At 38.6% G+C, this 20,033-nt stretch overlaps 1 protein-coding gene across 1 annotated transcript; it reads left to right on the top strand.

The window, feature by feature from the left end:
• The first annotated feature begins 11,923 nt into the window (after window positions 1-11,923).
• Window positions 11,924-12,118, top strand: LOC117033221 (keratin-associated protein 8-1). The gene has a single exon (XM_033125256.1). The coding sequence runs from the start codon at window positions 11,924-11,926 to the stop codon at window positions 12,116-12,118; it is 195 nt and encodes a 64-aa protein (XP_032981147.1).
• Window positions 12,119-20,033: the final 7,915 nt, after the last annotated feature.

Here is a 20,033-nt window from a genome sequence, read left to right as displayed (position 1 = left end):
GTGATTTACAGTTTACAACATACTTTCATAGAATTTTTTTCTAACAACTATCTTGGGAGATAACTATCACCAGGAAGTTGATGGAAATTAAATAATTTTCCCAAGTGAGCAAATATTTACCACGTGGGAAAACTGACACTTGAGCCCAGGTATCAAGCTGAAGTCTTCTGGTTCCTTCCATGCCCATTGGTCTACCACTGATAATAGAGACAGAACATCCATGATGTGTTTGCTGATTTGACCCTAACTGAGGCTATTAATATCCTTCATATATGCATAAGCTTGCCAGATCAATTTTAATAATTATTAGGCTCCATTCTTTATCCTGTTATCAAGTCCTTAGATATTCCCACACCACTAGTTCTAAGAAATGGTGGCAGACCTTCATTCTTAATTTCCGCCTCAATTTGCACCCTTATCGTTTCTTGCTGGATTACTATACCGACTACCTATCTGGTCTTCCAGGGAGCCTCCAACCCATTTTCCATATAGCAGACATAATCATGTCTCAAAATGCAAATCTGGTCATACAGCTTTCTTTCACAAACTGTTTGATTAATTTGTAGTTACAGATTTCAGGATAAAGATCCATTTGTGGCTCCCAAGACTACCATGTCTCTAGTCTTGTTTCCTATTTCTCCTTCACTCGCTTCCCTTTCTCTCAAAATGGGACTTACCATAGTTCTCTGCGCCCTTCTGCCTTCTTCTTCTTCTATTGAACGCTTACTGATCCTTCAAAAGGCTTTCCTCTACCCTAGAGATCTTTCCTTATACTAGTTTAAAAGCTTCATTTCTGTTTATTTAATAATATGTTGTTCACACTGCACTGCAGAAACCCACCTACCAAGACCACCAGGAACACACCTGTAGTCAAAGTTTGGTTTTTTAAACTGTTTCAACAATGGAGACCATGTGACATGAGAAACTGTCAGATGTCTCAGTAAGAGGATACTAGAGGGAGCTTGTTGTAGGATTTGAACTTGAATTAGTTGATTTTGGATAGGATCAAAAGAGGCAGAGGTCTCTTCTGGATTGGGTACTGTCTGCAACAAATTTCCACAAACTTCGTGGCTTAAAACAACACGAATTTATTCTCTTACAGTTTTGGAGGTCAGTTCAAAATGGGTTTTACTGGGCTCATATTGAGGTGTTGGTAGGACTGTAGTCATTGTGAAGGTTCTAGAGGGGAATCCATTTCCTTGCTTTTTCCAGACTCTAGAGGCTGCCCAAGTTCTGTGGTTTGTGTCTCCTCCCTTCATCGTCAAAGATAGTAGCATAGCATCTTTAAATCGCCCTCTCTGATTCTGACTCTGACCTTCCTGCCTTCCTCTCTCACTTTACAGATCCTTTTGATTACACTGGCTCCACTCAGATAAACCAGGATAATCTCCCTACCTCAGGGCCAGTGGATTAGCAACCTTAACTCCCCCTTGCTATGTAATATGACACAGTCACAGGTTCTGGAGCATAGGATTGTGACATTTGTGGGGCCATATTCTGCTTCCTAAAGGGACTAACAGGAAGTGGATTCAATTCTGTGATTGGGTGTTTTAACAATTTTTTTTTTAGGAGGTGGAACAAGGCGAAAGTTGTCATTGGTAAAGAGGCAGCAGTCACTGAAGATGATTTTTAGTCCTTTTTTGTGTGTGTATGTTGTGCTTGTTTTCATCTGTTCCATCATTGTCAAAGATGGACCTTGTCTGATTTGATGTTCTGGAGATTGTTTATGGGAAGGACGGAATGCTCTGGCTTACCTTCGGTGCCGTCAGGGCTGCTATTTATCTTTTTCGCCATCATTAATCGACAGGTCTGATTCCCTCACTCTAGTGGGTGTGCTGTGAGTTCCTTACAGACAAGCACCATGCTTTATTCAATATTATTTCACCAGGGCCATATCCCAGGCACTTGATAAATATTTGTTGAATTAACATAATTATTTAAAACCAAAGAGAAAAAGCCTACTTCCTTCTAACTTAAAATATGGTGAACAGGCAAAAAACATTGGCATCCCAAAGGAGTGTGTTTAAAATGCAGAGTGTCAGGCCCTTCCTCTACCAAACTATACTCTGCACGTTGACAAGGTTCTCAGGCGATTTGTAGGCATAAAAATTTTGAGCACCAGCCCCGTCCAGTTGATTCTTATCCCAAAGGAAATAGACACGGAGATATAGCTCACTGTCAATTTTTAACGTATTGATGAAATGGTGTTATTTTCAGCAAAAAAAGTTCTTTAAAAATTATTTTTTCTATAGTTTTTGTTCTACTTTTTATTGCTATTTACAGGAAAACTAGTTTATGATTTTTCATTTCCATGGAGGGTAGAGGGAAAGCACTTACAATTGTAGTGGGGAAACTTTCTATTAGGTAAATGGAACTATTTCTTATTTCTAAGGCCTGACAGGCAGAGACCTCTTAGGATCTCCTATAAAACTCCTGAATGCATTGATTATAGTTGTCTCTGAAAATACCCTGTTATTTCTCAGACGCCAATTCCTTTTCAGTGACGTCTAAAGCTCTATCTAAAGCTCTGAGGCTTTAGATAATGTCTTTGACAATGGTATTTGCACTACTGTGTCCTGTCCTTTTTTCTTCCTTTTCCAGTCATACTCCTGTTTTAGTCATCTGTGCTATAAGTATGCCTCATTATATCCATTTTGAAGCTTCTATGTCTAAGGCACCTGATGGCCACTTCAGAATTTTCAAGACTTTCCTAATGAACAGCCCTACATTGTAAGATAAAGAAATCTTGGGGACACGATCCTAATTTTTAAATTTATTTGTTTTTATATGTAGTTTATGGTCAGCAAAGACTTTGAAGAAATGATACTTCCAGTAGATATTGGGCTTTCCATCATTTGTTATTTGGCAGCAATATGAAACATTATTTTCAGGTTCCTCAGCAGGACATGACCTCAGGCCTTCCAAAGGGCAACCAAAGAGTAAATGGTTTGAAGTGTCATGCTTCCACTCATCCCTGAGTCTGTCTTAGCACTGAGGTAGCACAAGAGACCATCATTTTTTATTCTTTACCCTTTCAACTAACGCAGCTTGCAGGTTGATGCTGTGCTTTAAATTTATACACATTTTCAGTTTCTGGCTCTAGCTCTCTCTTTGTGTCACAAGAAGTAAACTTTAGCTCCTCCATTCTCATCTACGAAAGTAGAGGGTAGATTGTAAAAATGACCTTCATATCTACCAGTGACTAAAACCTTATAGCAAAAAACATACCTCCCTTGGAATTACCTTTTCATGTTGGTTGTGAAACACAGGTGAGGTGTTACTGACAAGAGTCAGTGAGCGCATTATGCATCCAGGCATTGTTGTGGTGTCATTACTTGTGTAAGAAAACCATATGGCTTCTACATCAAATAGCCAACTTCAGTAATTAGGTGCTTGCTCTGATAATTAACCAAGAAGCCTCACAAACGTGGCTTGGCCCCAAAAGCTTTGAGAAAGCAAGTTATTGAAACTGTCTCTCAAGTTTGTCCCAAAACTTGATAGGCAAATTCTGGCTCTGTCACGTCACACATTTGGGGTATCTTCCCTGGCAATCCCATGTGATCTTAATTTCAGACCCGCATTTTTTGACCTTGGGTCTACTGACATTTTGGGCCAGATAGATTGTGTGTGTGTGTGTGTGTGTGTGTGTGTGTGTGTGTGTGTGTGTGTGTGTTGGTGGAGGGTTATTCTATTGCTATCGCAGACTCAAAGGATCCACTTGCCTGGTCACATCCATGCCAAATCAGATACGCACAGGAGACTGCAGCAAAGAAAGTAAAGGTTTATTTAAGGAGTTGGCACCAAGCCGGGAGACACAGGTGAGCTAGGGCTCTCAAAAGCCTGGCTTCCCGATGGCTTCTAGGGGCGAGGTTATATAATGAGAAAATCACTATTCATGGCTACTCTTGGAGTTGGGGCTGTGGGCTCTACTGATTGGGCCCGGCTAAGGCAGGGAACAATTGATCATGACTTCAGTCCTGGTGTCGGTCACGGCATTGTTCTGCCCGGGTTCCAGGGGATGCCGTCCATGGGGCCGTTCCGCTTTCTTGAGCCCGGAGCTGAAACATAACCGAGGCCAAGGTGTGACCTTTGCTTAACTAAAACCTTATTCTAGTTTGAGGTGTGGTTATTGTATCTTGGTCATGGTTGAAAGACCTGAAGCTTTATTCCTGTGTGAGTTTGACGCTGACCAGAACCTAATGTTGTCAGGGCTTAATGATTAAAAGGAGTGGACATACAGTATATGTACAGGTAGGAGGATGTGGGGAATGAATGCAGGTGAGTCACAATTCTGTCTTGCTAAACAAAGCTAGCTTAGATGAAAGCAGAATGCATGTTAAAGAGATGAAGTTCATGTGTGGTTTCACTATGCGTTATAGAATGTTTGGCACATCGCTGACCTATACACATTAGGTGCCAAAGAGCATCCCCTAGTCACGACAAACAAAAATACCTCCAGACATTGCCAAATGTCCGCTGGGGAGTAAAGTTGCCGGTGATGATAAATCGCCTCAACTCTGGTTATTAAGCCTGGCTAAGAAGGTGTCTCCTTTCTCTTCTTCAGTATTTTACATTCATCCCTTTTTAAGTTGTGTGTTTTGTTTAAGAGGACACCTTTTCAGAGAGCTTACCGTAGAACACTACCGATTTCTCAAGGTGTGACCAAAACACCACCTTTATTGGAATTCCTGGGCTGCTTGTGTAAAATGCACTGACCCCACCCCAGACCCAGGGGACCAGAATCTGAAGCTCAGAAATATGCATTTTAAACAAGTATCCTGAACGATTCTTGCACAGGCTAAACTTTTGAAACTCTTGTGGTGGAACCTCTTGCAGAGATTTCAACATTTCTCTTCTTTGATTCCGTCACTGCATTTTGTTTTTTAAGGGAAGGCGGCTGGGAGCTCATTCATTTGTCTTAGCAGGGATGTGTAATACCATGAGCAAAAGAGCTCTCTGTGGTTGCATGCTTAATTGAGCAAATTCCATGAGAGAGGGTTGAATTGTAATCTTGGCTCAGCAGCGATTTTGATGTTAGACTCACACAATGGTTAAGGTGGTGAGTCCCAGGAAGTCAATTTACTTCATTTTATAGTTGAATGACTTGGGACCCAGAAAAGCGATTTGCTTAAATTCTCCCAGTAAGTGAGTGGCCAAGTTAGGTTTAGAATATTCATGCATTCATTTGTTCATTCAATCGATATTTATTGAAAACCAATATTATGCCCAGAAGTGAGCTAGGTACTGAGGATCTAGGCTGATTAAGGGTGTCATTTTTGCTCTCCTAGACAAGACACAGGCAGGTTATGAGGTATATATCACTCACACAGGTAAAGGGGAAAGGACAACTGTGAAAAGTACTCTAATTAGGAGGGAGGTGGTGGCTTGCTGTGAGACCATAGGTGGACTTTAGCTAATGTGGGGGGAGGGCAGAAACTCCTCCCGAGGGAAGTGATTGAACTGATATCTGCAGGTTGCTCAGTGTTGAGGAGGAGAGAGTAGGAAAGATAACTTCATGCAGATGAACTAGGAAGTGCCGAGGCTTGAGAGTGAGAAGAAGCGTGATTCGTTTGAAGAACTAAAAGACCGTCAGTGAAGCTTAAGCAGAATGGAGTTAGGGGCTTTTAGGTCAGTTTAAAGATTAAAAAAATTTTTTTATCCTACAAACAATGGGAAACTATTGAAATAATTTGAGTGTGTGTGTGTGTGTGGCATAACCAGATCTGCATTTTGTAAACACTTTGGCTGTGAGAAGCAGATTGTAAGGAGACAGTCATTTGATTAGTTTTGAGGCCACTGTGGCAGTATAGGTACATAAATTGGTACCTTGAATTAGGTAGTGTGGCAGGCTGAATATGGAGCCCCCAATTTGTTTGCTCTGAATCCTTTGACATCTGACTATAGTACCTTAGGTGGTAAAAGGGACTTGGCACGAGTGATTAAGTTAAAGATCCCGATGTGGGGAGATTGTCCCGTATTATCAGGTAGGCTCAATGTAATCACATGGGTCCTTTTGGGAGGGAGACAGGGGAGTCAGAGTCAGAAATGAGGCAGTAAGAAATGAGATGACAGAAGCAAGAGACTGAAGTGAGGCTGAGAAGTGGCCACAGGCCAAAGAATGCAGACCACCTCTAGAAGCTGCAAAAGGCCAGAAACCGGATTCTGGCCTCGGAGTCTGCGGAAAGAACCAGCCATGCTGACACCCCAATTTCAGACTTCTGAACACTGGGATATTAAGATAACACGTTTGTGTTGTTTTAAGTGACCAAGTTTGTGGTAATTTGTAGCATTGGGGAACAGTAAGAAACACAGAGGTGGTGAAGTGGAGATTGATAGACATGAATAGATTTGAGAGATTTTAGAAGGTAAAATTGACAGCACTTTTTGACAGATTGGATTTGCAAATTCAGGGATGCAAGGCTGACTCTAGGTGTTGGTTCTTATTATTCAGACGGCATCATTTAATGGGGTGGGTGAAAATCTAAATTTCATATCAAAAAGCAGATGCAACTTCTGAATACGAAGCCCTAGACAGCAATAATTAAATTTTGTATGCAAGTTAGTATTCAATTTAACTGAAAGGAAGTCATATTTTGAGGGTCACGGTATCTGATTATCAGACAGTAGTAACCAAAAGGCAATGGTTAGGAAGATTTTAAATCAAGGGTCTAGGAGAGCATCTTCCTTGGGGATAACTTTACATTCTGGAAGCATGAAGGTCCTCCTTACATGCTTCCTATAACAATGATTAGATTTTGTCTCCACTGGCTATTTTATTATCTATGATTGTCCTAAATACCTTATAGAGATTTCCACTTGGAGGATCTCAGTGATACAGGTGTGCCAGAGGTGTTGCTGCTCTCAGCTCCCACCCGATCTGGGTAGGATCGGGCGTGCCAGAGCTCCTGGGAGGGCTGTCTCCTCTGTGTGCCATGTCAGATTATCCCACTATATCACAAAGATGTATAATATATTTTGTGTGCTATCATGGGGAAAAGATTGGGAAGCCTTGTCCTTTGGCACCCCTTCTCACGGTGCCTTCCACAAATGTCTTGCCTCCGGACCCCTGATGGATGGCTATTCACCCAAGCGTGTTAAATTTGCCTCCTTAACAAAGTTCCCTAAGTTGCCCCCTTGCTAATACTGCCACCTTTGTTAGTGCAATGGCTTTTGTGTAACTCTGTTGATCATCTATGGAATGGCCATTCCTGCGCTTCCTATGCTGGCAGAGCCACTTCATACTGTACAAGCAGAAAATGCCTGACACACACTTTACTAGCTTCCATGACCTTCAACCAAGAGATGTGATTCAATTCTGGGCAATGGGACCTAAAGGAAATCCACTGAAAGGCAAATGTGAAATGAATTCCTTCAAGACAGGCAATGAAAAGACGCTGTGGGAGAAGGGTTCCTATTTTATACCTCCTGTTTTTGCATGTTGGTGAGTAAGAATGTGGAGTATGGACCTGCTGCAGCCACCTTGCAGCCATGAGGAGAGAGGACTGGGAAAATCACAGTGGAGCCAGCTCCGAACCCTGACATTTTCAAGCCCTGAAGGAACCTGTCGCTGCCTATGTTCTTATTTTCTATTGTGTGTGAAAAATAAGCTCTTTTTGTTTAAGCAACTTTCAGCTGGGGTTTTTATTACTTGTAGCCAAAAGCATTCCTCATGGATACAATTTAAAACCTGGTCTTCGTGCCTCCACGGTTTCCCAATTCGACTTCATCTTCCACACTGTTTGAATAGTGAACTTTCTAAAATACAACGTCGATCATGTCGCCCTAGCTAAGTGTCCGAGTCGCTCCCTGAACCTCCACAGAATATACAGTCTCAGAGGCCTCCTGACTTCCTGTCTAGCTCCATCTTCTGTTAATTCTCCTGTTACATCCAAGGCTATGGCCCCACTGAATTATCTGTGACTCCTGGAAGGCAATGTACTATTTAACACCCTTGAGGCTTTAAGTCACTTCTTCTTTCAGGAATATTTTCTAAATCTACTAACTAATGTCGACTAGTAAAATACCCATTGTCAAGACCCGGCTCAAATATCTGTCCCTTTCATAGTGAAGCTTTCTATGGCCACTACCCCTTATATCAGGTGGAATTGTCTACTCTATACTTCAACCCCTGAAGTCTGCAGAAGACCAGTGAGGACTTCTAGGGTAGACGTATAACACTGTATTTTCATTTATTTATCATTTTCCATTTAATTACCCTTTCTCATTCATTTTTAGATCCCTAGCACCTAACAAAATACATGGAACACAATAGATGATCAATATATGTCTGTAAAGATAAATGTTTGAAAAGACGAATGGAAGGTAATTTTTGTATTATAAAGTTACCACTGATGTATATTCTAAAACTTATTTAAAACATTCCCTTGTAATTTCTTCTTTATTTTTAATGAATGATGATATGTGTGTGTGTGTGTGTGTGTGTGTGTGTGTGTGTGTGTGTATGTATAAAACACTTTTTAAATTAACTTATTGGGGTAACATTATGTAAGTTTCAAGTATGCAGTTCTATACCATTTGTATATTGCATTGTGTGTTCACTACCCATAGCTCAGTCTCCCTCCTTTACCATCTATTTGACCCCCCTTACCCTTTTCATCCTCCCTCCATCCCCCTTCACCTCTGGTAACCACTATACTATTGTCTATTGTCTGTGTTTATGAGTTTGTTTGTTTTGTTTGTTCACTTTGTTGCTTTCTGTTTTATATCACAAATATGAGTGAAATCAGATCGTTCTTGTCCTTTTCCATCTGACTTACTTTGCTTAGCGTGATACCCTCAGAATCCATCCATGTAGTTGCAAATGGCAGTATTTCATTCTTTCTTATGGCTAAGTAGTATTCCATTGTATATATGTACCATAGCTTTTTTATCCAGTCATCTATAAAAGGGCACATTGGTTGTATCCATGTCTTGGCCATTGTGAATAACACTGCAATGAACAATAGGGGCAAATATGTCTTTATGAATAAATGTTTTCAAAATTTTCAGGTAGACTCAGAGGACGGATTGCTGGGTCAAAAGGTAGCTCTATTCTCCATACTGTTATCCATAGTGGCTGTACCAATTTACATTCCCACCAGCAATGTATGAGGGTTCCTTTTTCTTCACATCCTCTCCAACACTTGTTATATCTTGTCATGTTGATAATAGCCATTCTGAGAGGTGTGAGGCTGTGTCTCATTGTGGTTTTGATTTGCATTTCCCTATTGGTTAGTGAAGTTGAACATCTTTTCATATGTATGTTGACCATTTGTATGTCTTCTTGGGAAAAGTGCCTGTTCAGGTCCTCTGCCCATTTTTTAAATTGGATTGTTTGTATATTTGTTATTGAGTTATATGAGTTCCTTATATATTTTCAATATTAGCCCCTTAATGATAATATTTTGAAGCTGGAAACTTTGTATAATGCAGATGAGGAGACAAGAAATATTTTATTCTTTTTTTTTGGGGGGACCAGAACTATTTTGTGCATAGCAATGATTAGTCCAATACTATCATATGTGAGAATGTAATATTTTTCTCTTTTATAACCTTCATGTCATATTACCCTATTTTTAGAGAAACTCTCAAAAGTAAGACATTTTAACTGCAATTGGATTAGACGGCTGCTGCTTTCCACCTGGGGCTCCCTACAATCACACTTGTCCACACGTCGGGAGGCATTAGAGAAGTCACAGATATTTTTGGTATCTGGTTAAGATATTGTATTGGAGATACATTTAATTTGGGCATGGTGGTAGAGATTTATGTGGTTTGCAGTCACTCTGTGTCTAATTAAGCTGTTTCTAGCCATCCTTGTGTGGGGATAGCTTCCAGGAATTCTCTACCACCCACTCTCCCAATTCACCCAAAATTTGTCACATGAAGTTATAGGACCAGGGGTCATACCTCAGTATGAATTTGCCCCATGGCATTCAACACAGGATACGTAATGGAGGAAAAAAACAGTTTGAAATTATGGAGCCAGAATCTATTCTATGGGAAAAATTATTACAGAAGTGTCTCAGGCAGTTAAGTAGTAAAAGTATTTTTGCTTCAGAATTTTGTAACAGTTGTGATTTTTGTTAGTGTTTAATTTATTGTTTGTGATTTCTATAACATTTTAACAAATATTTACTTTAATATTTAATTTTACATTTTTACATTGTATTCTTTTTCATAAAGGGGTTCCCAACACTGTGTAAACTTCAGATTCTAGAAAACCTAGATCCTCCTGTGATAAACCTATATCAGATGAAAGCTTTTGTAGGCTCAATGTAGGATTATGCTAGCTATTAATTTTGTTTTTAAATTACTTGTTGATAAATAATCCTTTTCTCTTAAATATTCTTGTGTTAGGATTTTCTGTAGAATTTCTAGACAAAATTCAGGATGTTCCGTGTAAGCAGGATTTAAGTTTTTAAAAGACATCATATTTTAATTTGTATTCAGCTTTAGTACTCAGATACAAAGCTGGGTATTGTTCCCGGGAGGGCAAAGCTAGCATCTTAGATTAGGTAGGCAGGTGGGAGAGGAACTCATCTAAACAGAGCCTCTAACTGAACTTTGGCTTTAATGCAAATCTTTTTCTCTTTTACATTGTACAATGCTATTTTTTGTTTAATTTTTCTTTCTTCCAAATATTGCCTGTCTTTTCTTTATGGAGCAGAGCAATGTGATGACAGTAGAAATATTAATGTAAGTCATTCTATGATTTTTTGGGAAGGATCTGCTGTTGAATTTCTTTGTATTTCAGGAATGAAGCTAATTTGATTTCCCTGGCATTATTTAGATATAAGTCACATAGAGTGTTTGCATTTTAAATGCTGAGTCACCCTAGGTAGCCATATAGCTTTTCTCATGAAGGATGGTGGGGAAGCATCTTATGTTTTCAAAAATGCCTCTGCTATAATGAAACGATTAGTGGTTAGAGTGCTGACATACTTTTGTGTTTTTCCAAGTGTTTCACTTTGTTCTTTGATTCAACCTGTGAACTCTATGTGCGCCCTGAAATTTAGGTCTTAGCTGCTGAAAACAGGGAGAAAGTTACCTCTAAGATGTAAAGTAAAATTTGGCGGTTAGTATGTAATACATGTCCATTCTATGGCTTTCTAAGAATGATTCCTTATGGCTCCGTGCCTTTCTATTTCTATGCCATGTGTCTTCTTTTGCTGGATTTTCTGTAAGTTTTCTACTAAGTGCCATTCTGGGGCATCTCAAGACAGGTATCTGGGAATAATTTATTAGATCTTGCATGACCCAAGATAGTTTTGATCAATCTGGTCCCTCTTTTAATTCATATTTGAGAAAAAAATAAAAGGAGTCTTTCCAGTGAGCCCTGTGGCATTTATCTTGCAAACTGCCAACAAGGGAATCCTTTAAACAAGTGAATATTAAGAAATGTCTCAATTTTGAGATGGACTCACTATGCATTTATTATTTCATTTATTAATTTATTCAACATGTATTTATGAATTCCAACTGTGCGTTGTGGAAATTCAAAAAGCAAGAGGCCTAAATAACAGTTAACAACTTTAGAGTATTCCTCGGTACATGTTATAAGCTTGCTTCCAGAGCACCTTTGTATTTATACATAGTTACCTCTGGGGTCTATAAGACCCAGTGCTTTGAAGTCACTGCAATACTTTTTTTAGGGAAGGGACACAATTTGTTCCAAGGAGTCCTACCCATGAGTTCTATTACAGGAGAGCTTACTTAAGCCCTGTAAAGACATCTTAAGCAAGAGTAAAACAAGTTAATGAGCTTTTTGTGATGCAAATTGGTGTCAAGAATGAAAATGAGGGCCTTGTGCATTTCGTCACGCCCCTTAGCCAGGGTATATAAAGAAGGCAGGGCGACTGTAGAATCCATTACACTGAGGAAAGGCATTCTCCAGCTACCTAAACCCTCCTCTCCTGATAACATGTACTATAACAACTTCTCCGGAACCGTCTTCCCAGGCTGCTACTGGGGCAGCTATGGCTACCCTCTGGGGTACAGCGTGGGCTGTGGCTATGGCAGCACCTACTCCCCAGTGGGCTACGGCTGCGGCTATGGCTACAGTGGCTGGGGTGGCCCTTTGAGCTACAGAAGATACTGGCCATATGCTCTCTACTGATTGGCTGACATTCCTGAGGCCTGGCTAGGAGGCACACTTCTTACTTCTTTGGTCCTCATTGGCTCCTCCAACTCCCCGCTGCTTTTCAGACCTGACAGCAGAAACCTGAGGGAAAGAAAAGAAAAACCACATGAAGCCTCCAGCTGCCTTACCTGGATGATGTTTACTGGGACATTTTCAGAAACTTGACACCCAAACATGTATTACTTTTGGGTTTTCCACCATCCTCACTACTCTTGTGTTAAAGTTGTGGATGTGTGTGTCAAATTCTCAATAAACTTGTCTCAACAAGAATAATATTGTCACCCGAGTGAAGTTTCTTTTTCTTAGTGGGCACATACTTTCTGTCACATTGAGTGGGGGAGGTAAGCGGATTTATTTTTCTCACGTGGTGAGAAAGAAGCAGCGAAAAAGCAAATAATCCTTGATTTTGTGTGATGAGCAGGCAAGAGAGAGGTACTTGGGATGATAAAAACAAATGCTTATCTTAATTTTCTCTAAACTCTGTAGCATCCACCTCCGGTCCTCATGCCAATGGCACACCATTCATTTCTAGGTATCGCTCCTGATCTGACCACTCCCACTCTTCCTTAAGAAAACCTGACACTGAGGGACTTTTACAGTTACTTCCGTGTTAGTTCAAATGAAGCCCACAGAGTTCCCTCTCCAGGGACTAATTATTGTAGAATAAAATACCATGTCTCCTACTTAAGGATTCTGAAGCATCAAGTAATAGAATACTGATAGACGGATTTTAGGAGTCTGAGAGTCTTTTCAGGAAAGGGATAAATCCCCCATATCAAACCAAGATGTTTGCTTTCCAGCTTAGAAGCACCAGTTTAGAAACAATGATGGAAAGCTTCTTAATCTTTAGAATCAATACCAGGTAGTGAGTTTCACTCTTAAAAGATATGAGTACTTTTTGATAGACCTGGAAAAAAAAAAAAGGGTAACGATAATGAAATATTTCTGAAGCTATATAAGCCTTTCTGTGTTCCTTTAGAGAAGAGAATAATATATATTTTTAAACTCAAATCAACAATGTTTCATGCCTCCTGTTGAAATAGTTTATGTATATACTACAGATATTCTTGGTGACAGCAGGATTTGGCTTAACACTCCTCTTTTATTGAATATCTGCATGTGATTATACTGCATACAATTCACTTTGTATAATAGCTAAAAGGCGATTGGGGAGTTCATTTTGGAAGAGCGTATTTTCTCCACCATATTTCATTCAATGGATATATATATTTAAAAAAAAACCCATCCTGCAGGGTGGCTGGATGGCTCAGGTGGTTAGAGCGTGAGCTCTGAATAACAGGGTTGCTGGTTTGATTCCCTTATGAGCCAGTGAGCTGAGCCCTCCGCAACTAGATTGAAGACAACGAGCTGCCGCTGAGTTTCCAGAGGGTCAGCTGGGTGGCTCAGTTGGTTAGAGCGCAAGCTCTCAACAACAAGGTTGCTGGTTCAATTCCCACATGGGATGGTGGGCTGCGCCCCTGCAACTAAAGATTGAAAATGGCGACTAGACTTGGAGCTGAGCTGCGCCCTCCCCACCTAGATCGAAGGACGACTTGGAGCTGATGGGCCCTGGAGAAACACACTGTTCCCCAATAAAAATTAAAAAAAAAAATCACAAAAAACAAACAAAAGTCATCCTTTTCAAGGTTTTATTTATTAGATTCTTTTCCAGGAGACTATTTTAAAATCTCGTTTGAAACTTTCTAGCATTTTAATTCATACTGAGAATTGTTACTTAATCAATTGTGCAGGGGTAGAATAGAACAGAAAAAGAAAAGAGGGATAGGATTTTTCAGGAATTAGGGGGCAAGATTGAAATTAAAAGGTGTCTATTTGTTGTGGAATGATGACTGAGTTATATAAAAGCTATGCTTCTAAACGTGGCAGAGAATATCTAATCCAGTGTTTCTAAAATTACAGTGTGCGGGAGAGTCACCTGGGTAGCTGGCTTAAAATGTAAATTGTTACGCTTCACCTCCAAGAATTCTGACTTGGTGCATCTGAGGTGCAGTCCAGAGATCTAAGTGTTTTTCCGGCTTCACTGAAGTATAATTGCGAAATAAAAATTGTGCATATTTAAGGTGTACAACAGGATGTTTTGACAATTATACACTTTGTGTGATGATTACCACATTCAAGCTACTTGACATATCCATCACCTTATGTATTAATAGTTACCATTTTTTCGGGTACATGTAAAGGTGCTCAACATCACTAATCATTAGGGAAATACAAATCAAAACCACAATGAGTTATTACCTTGCACCTTTTAGAATGGTTATGATTAAAAAAGGCAAGCCATGGTTTAAGTGTTGGTGAGAATGTGGAGAAAAGGGAACTCTTATACACTGTTGGTGAGAATGTAAATTAGTTCAGCCACTGATGGAAACAGTATGGCAGTTTCTCAAAAAATTAAATAGAGATCTACCATATGATCCAGCAATCCTTCTTCTGAGTATATATCTAAAGGAAATGAAATCACTGTCTCAAAGAGATATCTACACTCCTGTGTTCATTGCAGTATTATTGTCAATAGCTAAGATAGGAAAACAATCTAAGTGTCTATAGACAGATGAATGGATAAAGAAAATATGGTATGTATTCCATGGACTATTATCAAATTGAAAATTTTTAAATTAAAAATCATTTAAATTTCTTATCATGATAATTTGATATATAATAATTATTAAAAACAAAACATTGTTAAAAAAGAAGGAAATCTTGTCATTTGAAACAACGTGGAAGAATCAGAAATCTGAAAAGAAGTACCCCAGGGATTCTAGTTCAGGTGATCTGAGGCCCACACTTTAAGAAGCACTATTTCAGGCCATTACACACACACACACACACACACACACACTCACACACATTTGTTTGTTTGTTTGTTTGTTTATTTAATTTTACTCAAACAACTGAGTCCCAATAAAGCAAAATTGTTTACATCTCAATAAGATAAGGCAGAGGAAGGAATAGTCTTCATATCCTCAAAGATGTACAAGATGTGCAATGAAGTACAATGTCTGTGCTTGGCACCCTTCAACCATAGTACTTGAGCTAAAGGTTTTGATGCCATGCTCTGCTTAAAGAAAAAAGCGTATTATTGGATAATCTTATAAACTCATATTAACAATATGAAGATATTGTTATATGAAAATATAAACTCATATTAACAATATGAAAATGTTCCACATGACTTGATGTCATTCAGTGATTTTTAACTGGAATACATTTCTATCACAACTTTTTTAAAAAAATACATATACTTAGATCTCATTCTTGGAAATTCTGATGGGAAGATCTATGGGGTCTGGGATTTGTATTAAAACAAAACAAAACAGCTTTAGAAGTCTGCTTTTGTGCCACCAATTTGGAACAATTACCAGATTCTTTATTCAAGGCTTTTCAGTTCCTACTTTTTTTGGGTTCCTCCATTTATTTTGAATCCAGGAACAAAAATATTCATCCATATTTATATAGGAGTCCTAAAAATAAACACACAATAAATATATTTTTATGGATAAAGTGAGAAAACATATTAGGAAGAACATTTGATGTTATATTCAGGCTTAGCTGTAGGAAGTAAAGTTAGGTATTTGTTTCTAGTTGTAGGTCAGTTTTAGTACTGAGCTGAGCCAGGTTTAGTGCTCTGTACATAGTAGAGATTCAATAAATATGACTGGACTATCTGACAAATTTTCTCAATAAACATGGAAAAGATGTAAAACATCCACTTGCTAACATCTGGTAACTATTCTTGAATTCATAGCCAGGATTAGAAGCCAGATGTCTGTGGTTTTATGACTTGGATTCATCTCAGAAGGTCACACATGAAAAAAAGGTGTTGTTTTTTTTCTTCCTGCTTTCTCATTCATTGTTTATTTCTCCTAATTACTTGAAAAATTAAGCTGTGCATATTTAAGATTTTTCTGCTAAATAGAGCCTGTATAACTGAAAAATGTTATTTGAATGTTAAAGGCATTTTATTCTTATCTTCAGAAGAACGGTGAGAGAGAGCGAGAGAGAGAGAAAGAGAGAGAGAGAGAGAGAGAGAGAGAGAGAGAGAGAGAGAGAGAGAGAGAGAGAGTTTGGAGAGAATTTTCTTCCTACATTTTAGGATGGCTTAGAGTAATTCTTCCTGGAAGAAAGGCATGACTAGAGAATATTCTGAAGTACCTTCTTGAAATATGAGATTGTGATTAAGTATTGCAATGACAGAATCCATTGTATAACCCTTACTTGAATCCAGAATGCAAAGTTATTTCTACTCTGTGTACTATTTTCTTAATTACTTGTTTCCATAACCAACTTATCTCCTTCAAGGAGGGATCTCAAATGCTTAAAAATTTATTTTTCACATTTTCACATTCTATGTATCAAAAACATACTCTTCATGTTCTTCACTAATGTTTGCCACCTGGTTCCAGCGTTTCTGCCCACTCTCGTAAGCCCTCTCTTCTAATTGTTATGGGTCCCGATTTCTTGATTATTTAGAAGTAATGATTTATCAGCCAAAGAAGAACATATGAATGTTAATTTATATTTACCCATTTGATTCAAAGAAGAGGTTTAAAGCTCTAAAGAATTTTTCAAGGCTGAATTTGATAGAAAATCTGTTATATGCTATCCTGTTAAACATTTCCCAAGTATTCTCTAAAGGTTATTTTGAAGGCGTCTAACATCTGCCCTCTGTCACAAAGGTTGCTTGAGAAATGTTCTCCAAATGGCACTCCTTATGTGACCAGGTGTTTGATGACACTATCCAATAAAGATATTGGCCATAAAATTATGGCTCAAAAATGTGAAGATGCCAGAGCCATAGTGAGTTTAATATATGTAGATCTTATAGCATATTTGCACTGTTATTGGATATAAGAAATGACCAAGTAATTTTTCCTCCTTCCCATTTTTCCTTTGTATGCATTTTCTTCTTTTTACTTCTATGTAATTGCCCTCAAGTTTCTTACTTCTTAGAGGACCACAAGATTCCCTTCTATTCCAATAGATCTTGTGAAGGCAGTGTCAATTCTTAAATAGATTTATGAGTAGTTTCTCAGCAAGAAGAGAGATCAAGAGAAGTACCTTTCCAGCACAGAGAAATCTCACAGTCACAGTAAGCCATACTTTTCAAAGATTCTCACTGGCCCTTCCAGACTTGAAAAAAAGCTTTCAGTTACCATGAAAAAAAAAAAAAAGACTTTTTTCTCATCCAAAAAAGATTTTGCTTGCTCTTTTTCCAGTAACTTCAGACACAGGAAGCAAAGCAGAAACTGAAAATGCTGCATACTTACATGGGTGTGATTTTTGATGTCTCATAATTCTTCTTCAGCCAAAGGGTGGCTTTTCTCAGCGTCATCCAAAGTATGAGAGCTGATGCGCAGTGGACGTGATCAACTCATGACTTTCTGGTGGCATATGTGCGAGTAATCATACTTAAAACAAATCAACCAACCAACCAACCAACTAACAAACCAACCAACAAATGTGTGCATCTCTAGAATAGCATAATTACATTTGAGTTAAATGTTTGGCAAGCATATGTTTTCATCTCATTGATCTTTTATGATACTATAAACCTTCTGAAGTGGGTTTATTTGAGATTTTAAGTGAGGCTATCATTTTGATCATATTCTAGCATGAGTTTTCAGTCATTTCAATGATAAAAATTGTTATGCAAAAGAAATAGTATTTAATGTGTTTCCTCTTTACAACCACATAGGTTAATTTTATTCCAGGTTCTACTATTCTCATTTTACACAGGAGGAAGCTGGATCTCAGAAAGTTCAAAGATGTGTTCATGATCTCAAAGCTGGAGAGTGGTAGAGCAGGGTTTGCTAATCTGGGTGTGTTTAATCCGAGCCTTGCTACTTGCCTCCTACTAACCAGACTTGATTCCAATTGAATCCAGGAGAACTGTGTGCTGCATGCAGGGACCTTGTCTGTCTTGTTCACCACTGTATCCCCAAAATAAAGCATAGCATTGGGCTCATATTGAGCGCCCAGTAAAGATTTCATAAATAAAAAAGATAGAATGTTATTTTTTTCCAAATTAAAATAAAGAATCCCTAATCAGGCAATGTGATTAGGCAGTTTCATTGTTTGAAAGTCATCTGTTCACATCTGAAAATGGAACTATATGGTTTGAGTTTTTTGTGATACCCAGGAGAGATTTCATGAATGTGTGGACTTTGAGCCCAGAAACATACTTCTGAGATGGAGGAGTGGGCTATGAATACCATTTGGTTAGGATCTACTGAAAGGATAAAACAATAACATGCAGCAATTTTCAATTTCCCCAGCTCTCTCAGTGACATTCATTCAACTGTGTCTCTTTGAATTTCAAAGATACCAAATATAGAGTATTTTTTCAGTACAATTCTTCATAAATGTCAAAAAGGATTTCATGTTTTGCCTTAGAATGATGAGATGAGTAAGCTATACAGTCCAGAGATAGAAAGCCAGTGAATAAGAAAGAAAAGGGAAGGGAAAGAGGCATGCTTATCTGATAAAAATTTTCTCTGTAACCAAACTCTAGTCTGGCTCTCCTGAACTTTCTTCTCAACTGGGCTCTGACTTCCATGTTTGTCTCCCCATTGTCTAATTTTAGTGACAAATCTGCTAAGCCAGATAAACCAGAACCTCCCACCCTCAATATCTGATCACGCTCACTATCTGATCAGGTTCTTTATCCTCTATCATCTCCCAAATGATGTCTGATCACTCTGGCTTGCCTTCAGCAAGAATTCTGTCAGGTTGGTTTAGCATAAAACCAACCTTTCCCCCTTCCCCTGATGTTTTCTCAGTAATTTTCCATCCACTGACTCTCATTCTACTCCTTGGCTATAAATTCCCACTTTTCCTTTTATTCAGAATTGAGCCCAATCTGTCTTCACTGTTACACGCCCATACAACTACATTGTAGTGGATCCCCTTGAACAGTCAGCCTTCCATCTTTAACAAGTGTTGTGAATATTTTTTTTTAACACATCTAAGCTCTCAGTGTTCCTTCTCTACTTTCAAACTTTGTTTTTATAATTTATTATATAAGGAGAAACTTCTTTGTCACCTGAGTGCTATGCTAGTTTCCTTGGTCCTAACATCAATCTTAAAGTATAATTCATCTGCACTATTTTATATATACACTCTTGCTGTTATCCCTGCCCCATTGTGTCCACTCAACATTTTATAATTATGGCATTTGGCTGTATATATTTATACTGATTGTAGGCTTGTTTTGCCTTTGCTTCTAGTTTTAAAGGTTTGTTAGATCTACAAGCTCTTTAATATCTATACCTCAAATCCTGGTATAGACCTTTATGAAGCATGAGAATGTTCAGTAAATTCATGGTTTGGTGTTGTAACCAGCAACGTTTTTTGTTGTGAAGAAGTCTGAAAATTGGAGGGTTAAATTTGGAGACTGGTTTAACCAAAGACTTTGAAGGCATGGCAATAACTTCTCATTATAGGGACACAACCCATAAAGAAGAATCCTTCTTTGACTTTGGCAGTTAATCAAGCTCAAACTTCTTTCAATCATAATGAGGATCTCTTTTTATTTTCCCCAATAAGATCTAAGAGATTGGCGAAGATATTAATTCCCTTGATTTAAGGAATGAAGAAGGTGCATTTCTTTATCACGGTCCTCCACTGAGGTTATATAAGAGTCATGGAAGGAGGGAAGGAGGGTCAGATTACATGTTGTAGCCATTAACCCCACTGCCTGATCAAATCTTTATCTCCTGGGCAATGTATTATGACTTCTTCCCTGACAATTTCAACCCAAATGGCTACTGAGGAAACTATGGGTATTCCCTTGGTCACGATACTTACTGTGGATAGGGCGGACTTACCTGTGGGATACAGTCTGGGTTATAGCTATAGAACTTACTGACCA

The sequence above is a fragment of the Rhinolophus ferrumequinum genome, chromosome 2 (genome assembly GCF_004115265.2).
Source record: "Rhinolophus ferrumequinum isolate MPI-CBG mRhiFer1 chromosome 2, mRhiFer1_v1.p, whole genome shotgun sequence".
NCBI classification, from domain to species: domain Eukaryota; kingdom Metazoa; phylum Chordata; class Mammalia; order Chiroptera; family Rhinolophidae; genus Rhinolophus; species Rhinolophus ferrumequinum.
This window is presented reverse-complemented; position numbering and strand designations above follow the sequence as displayed.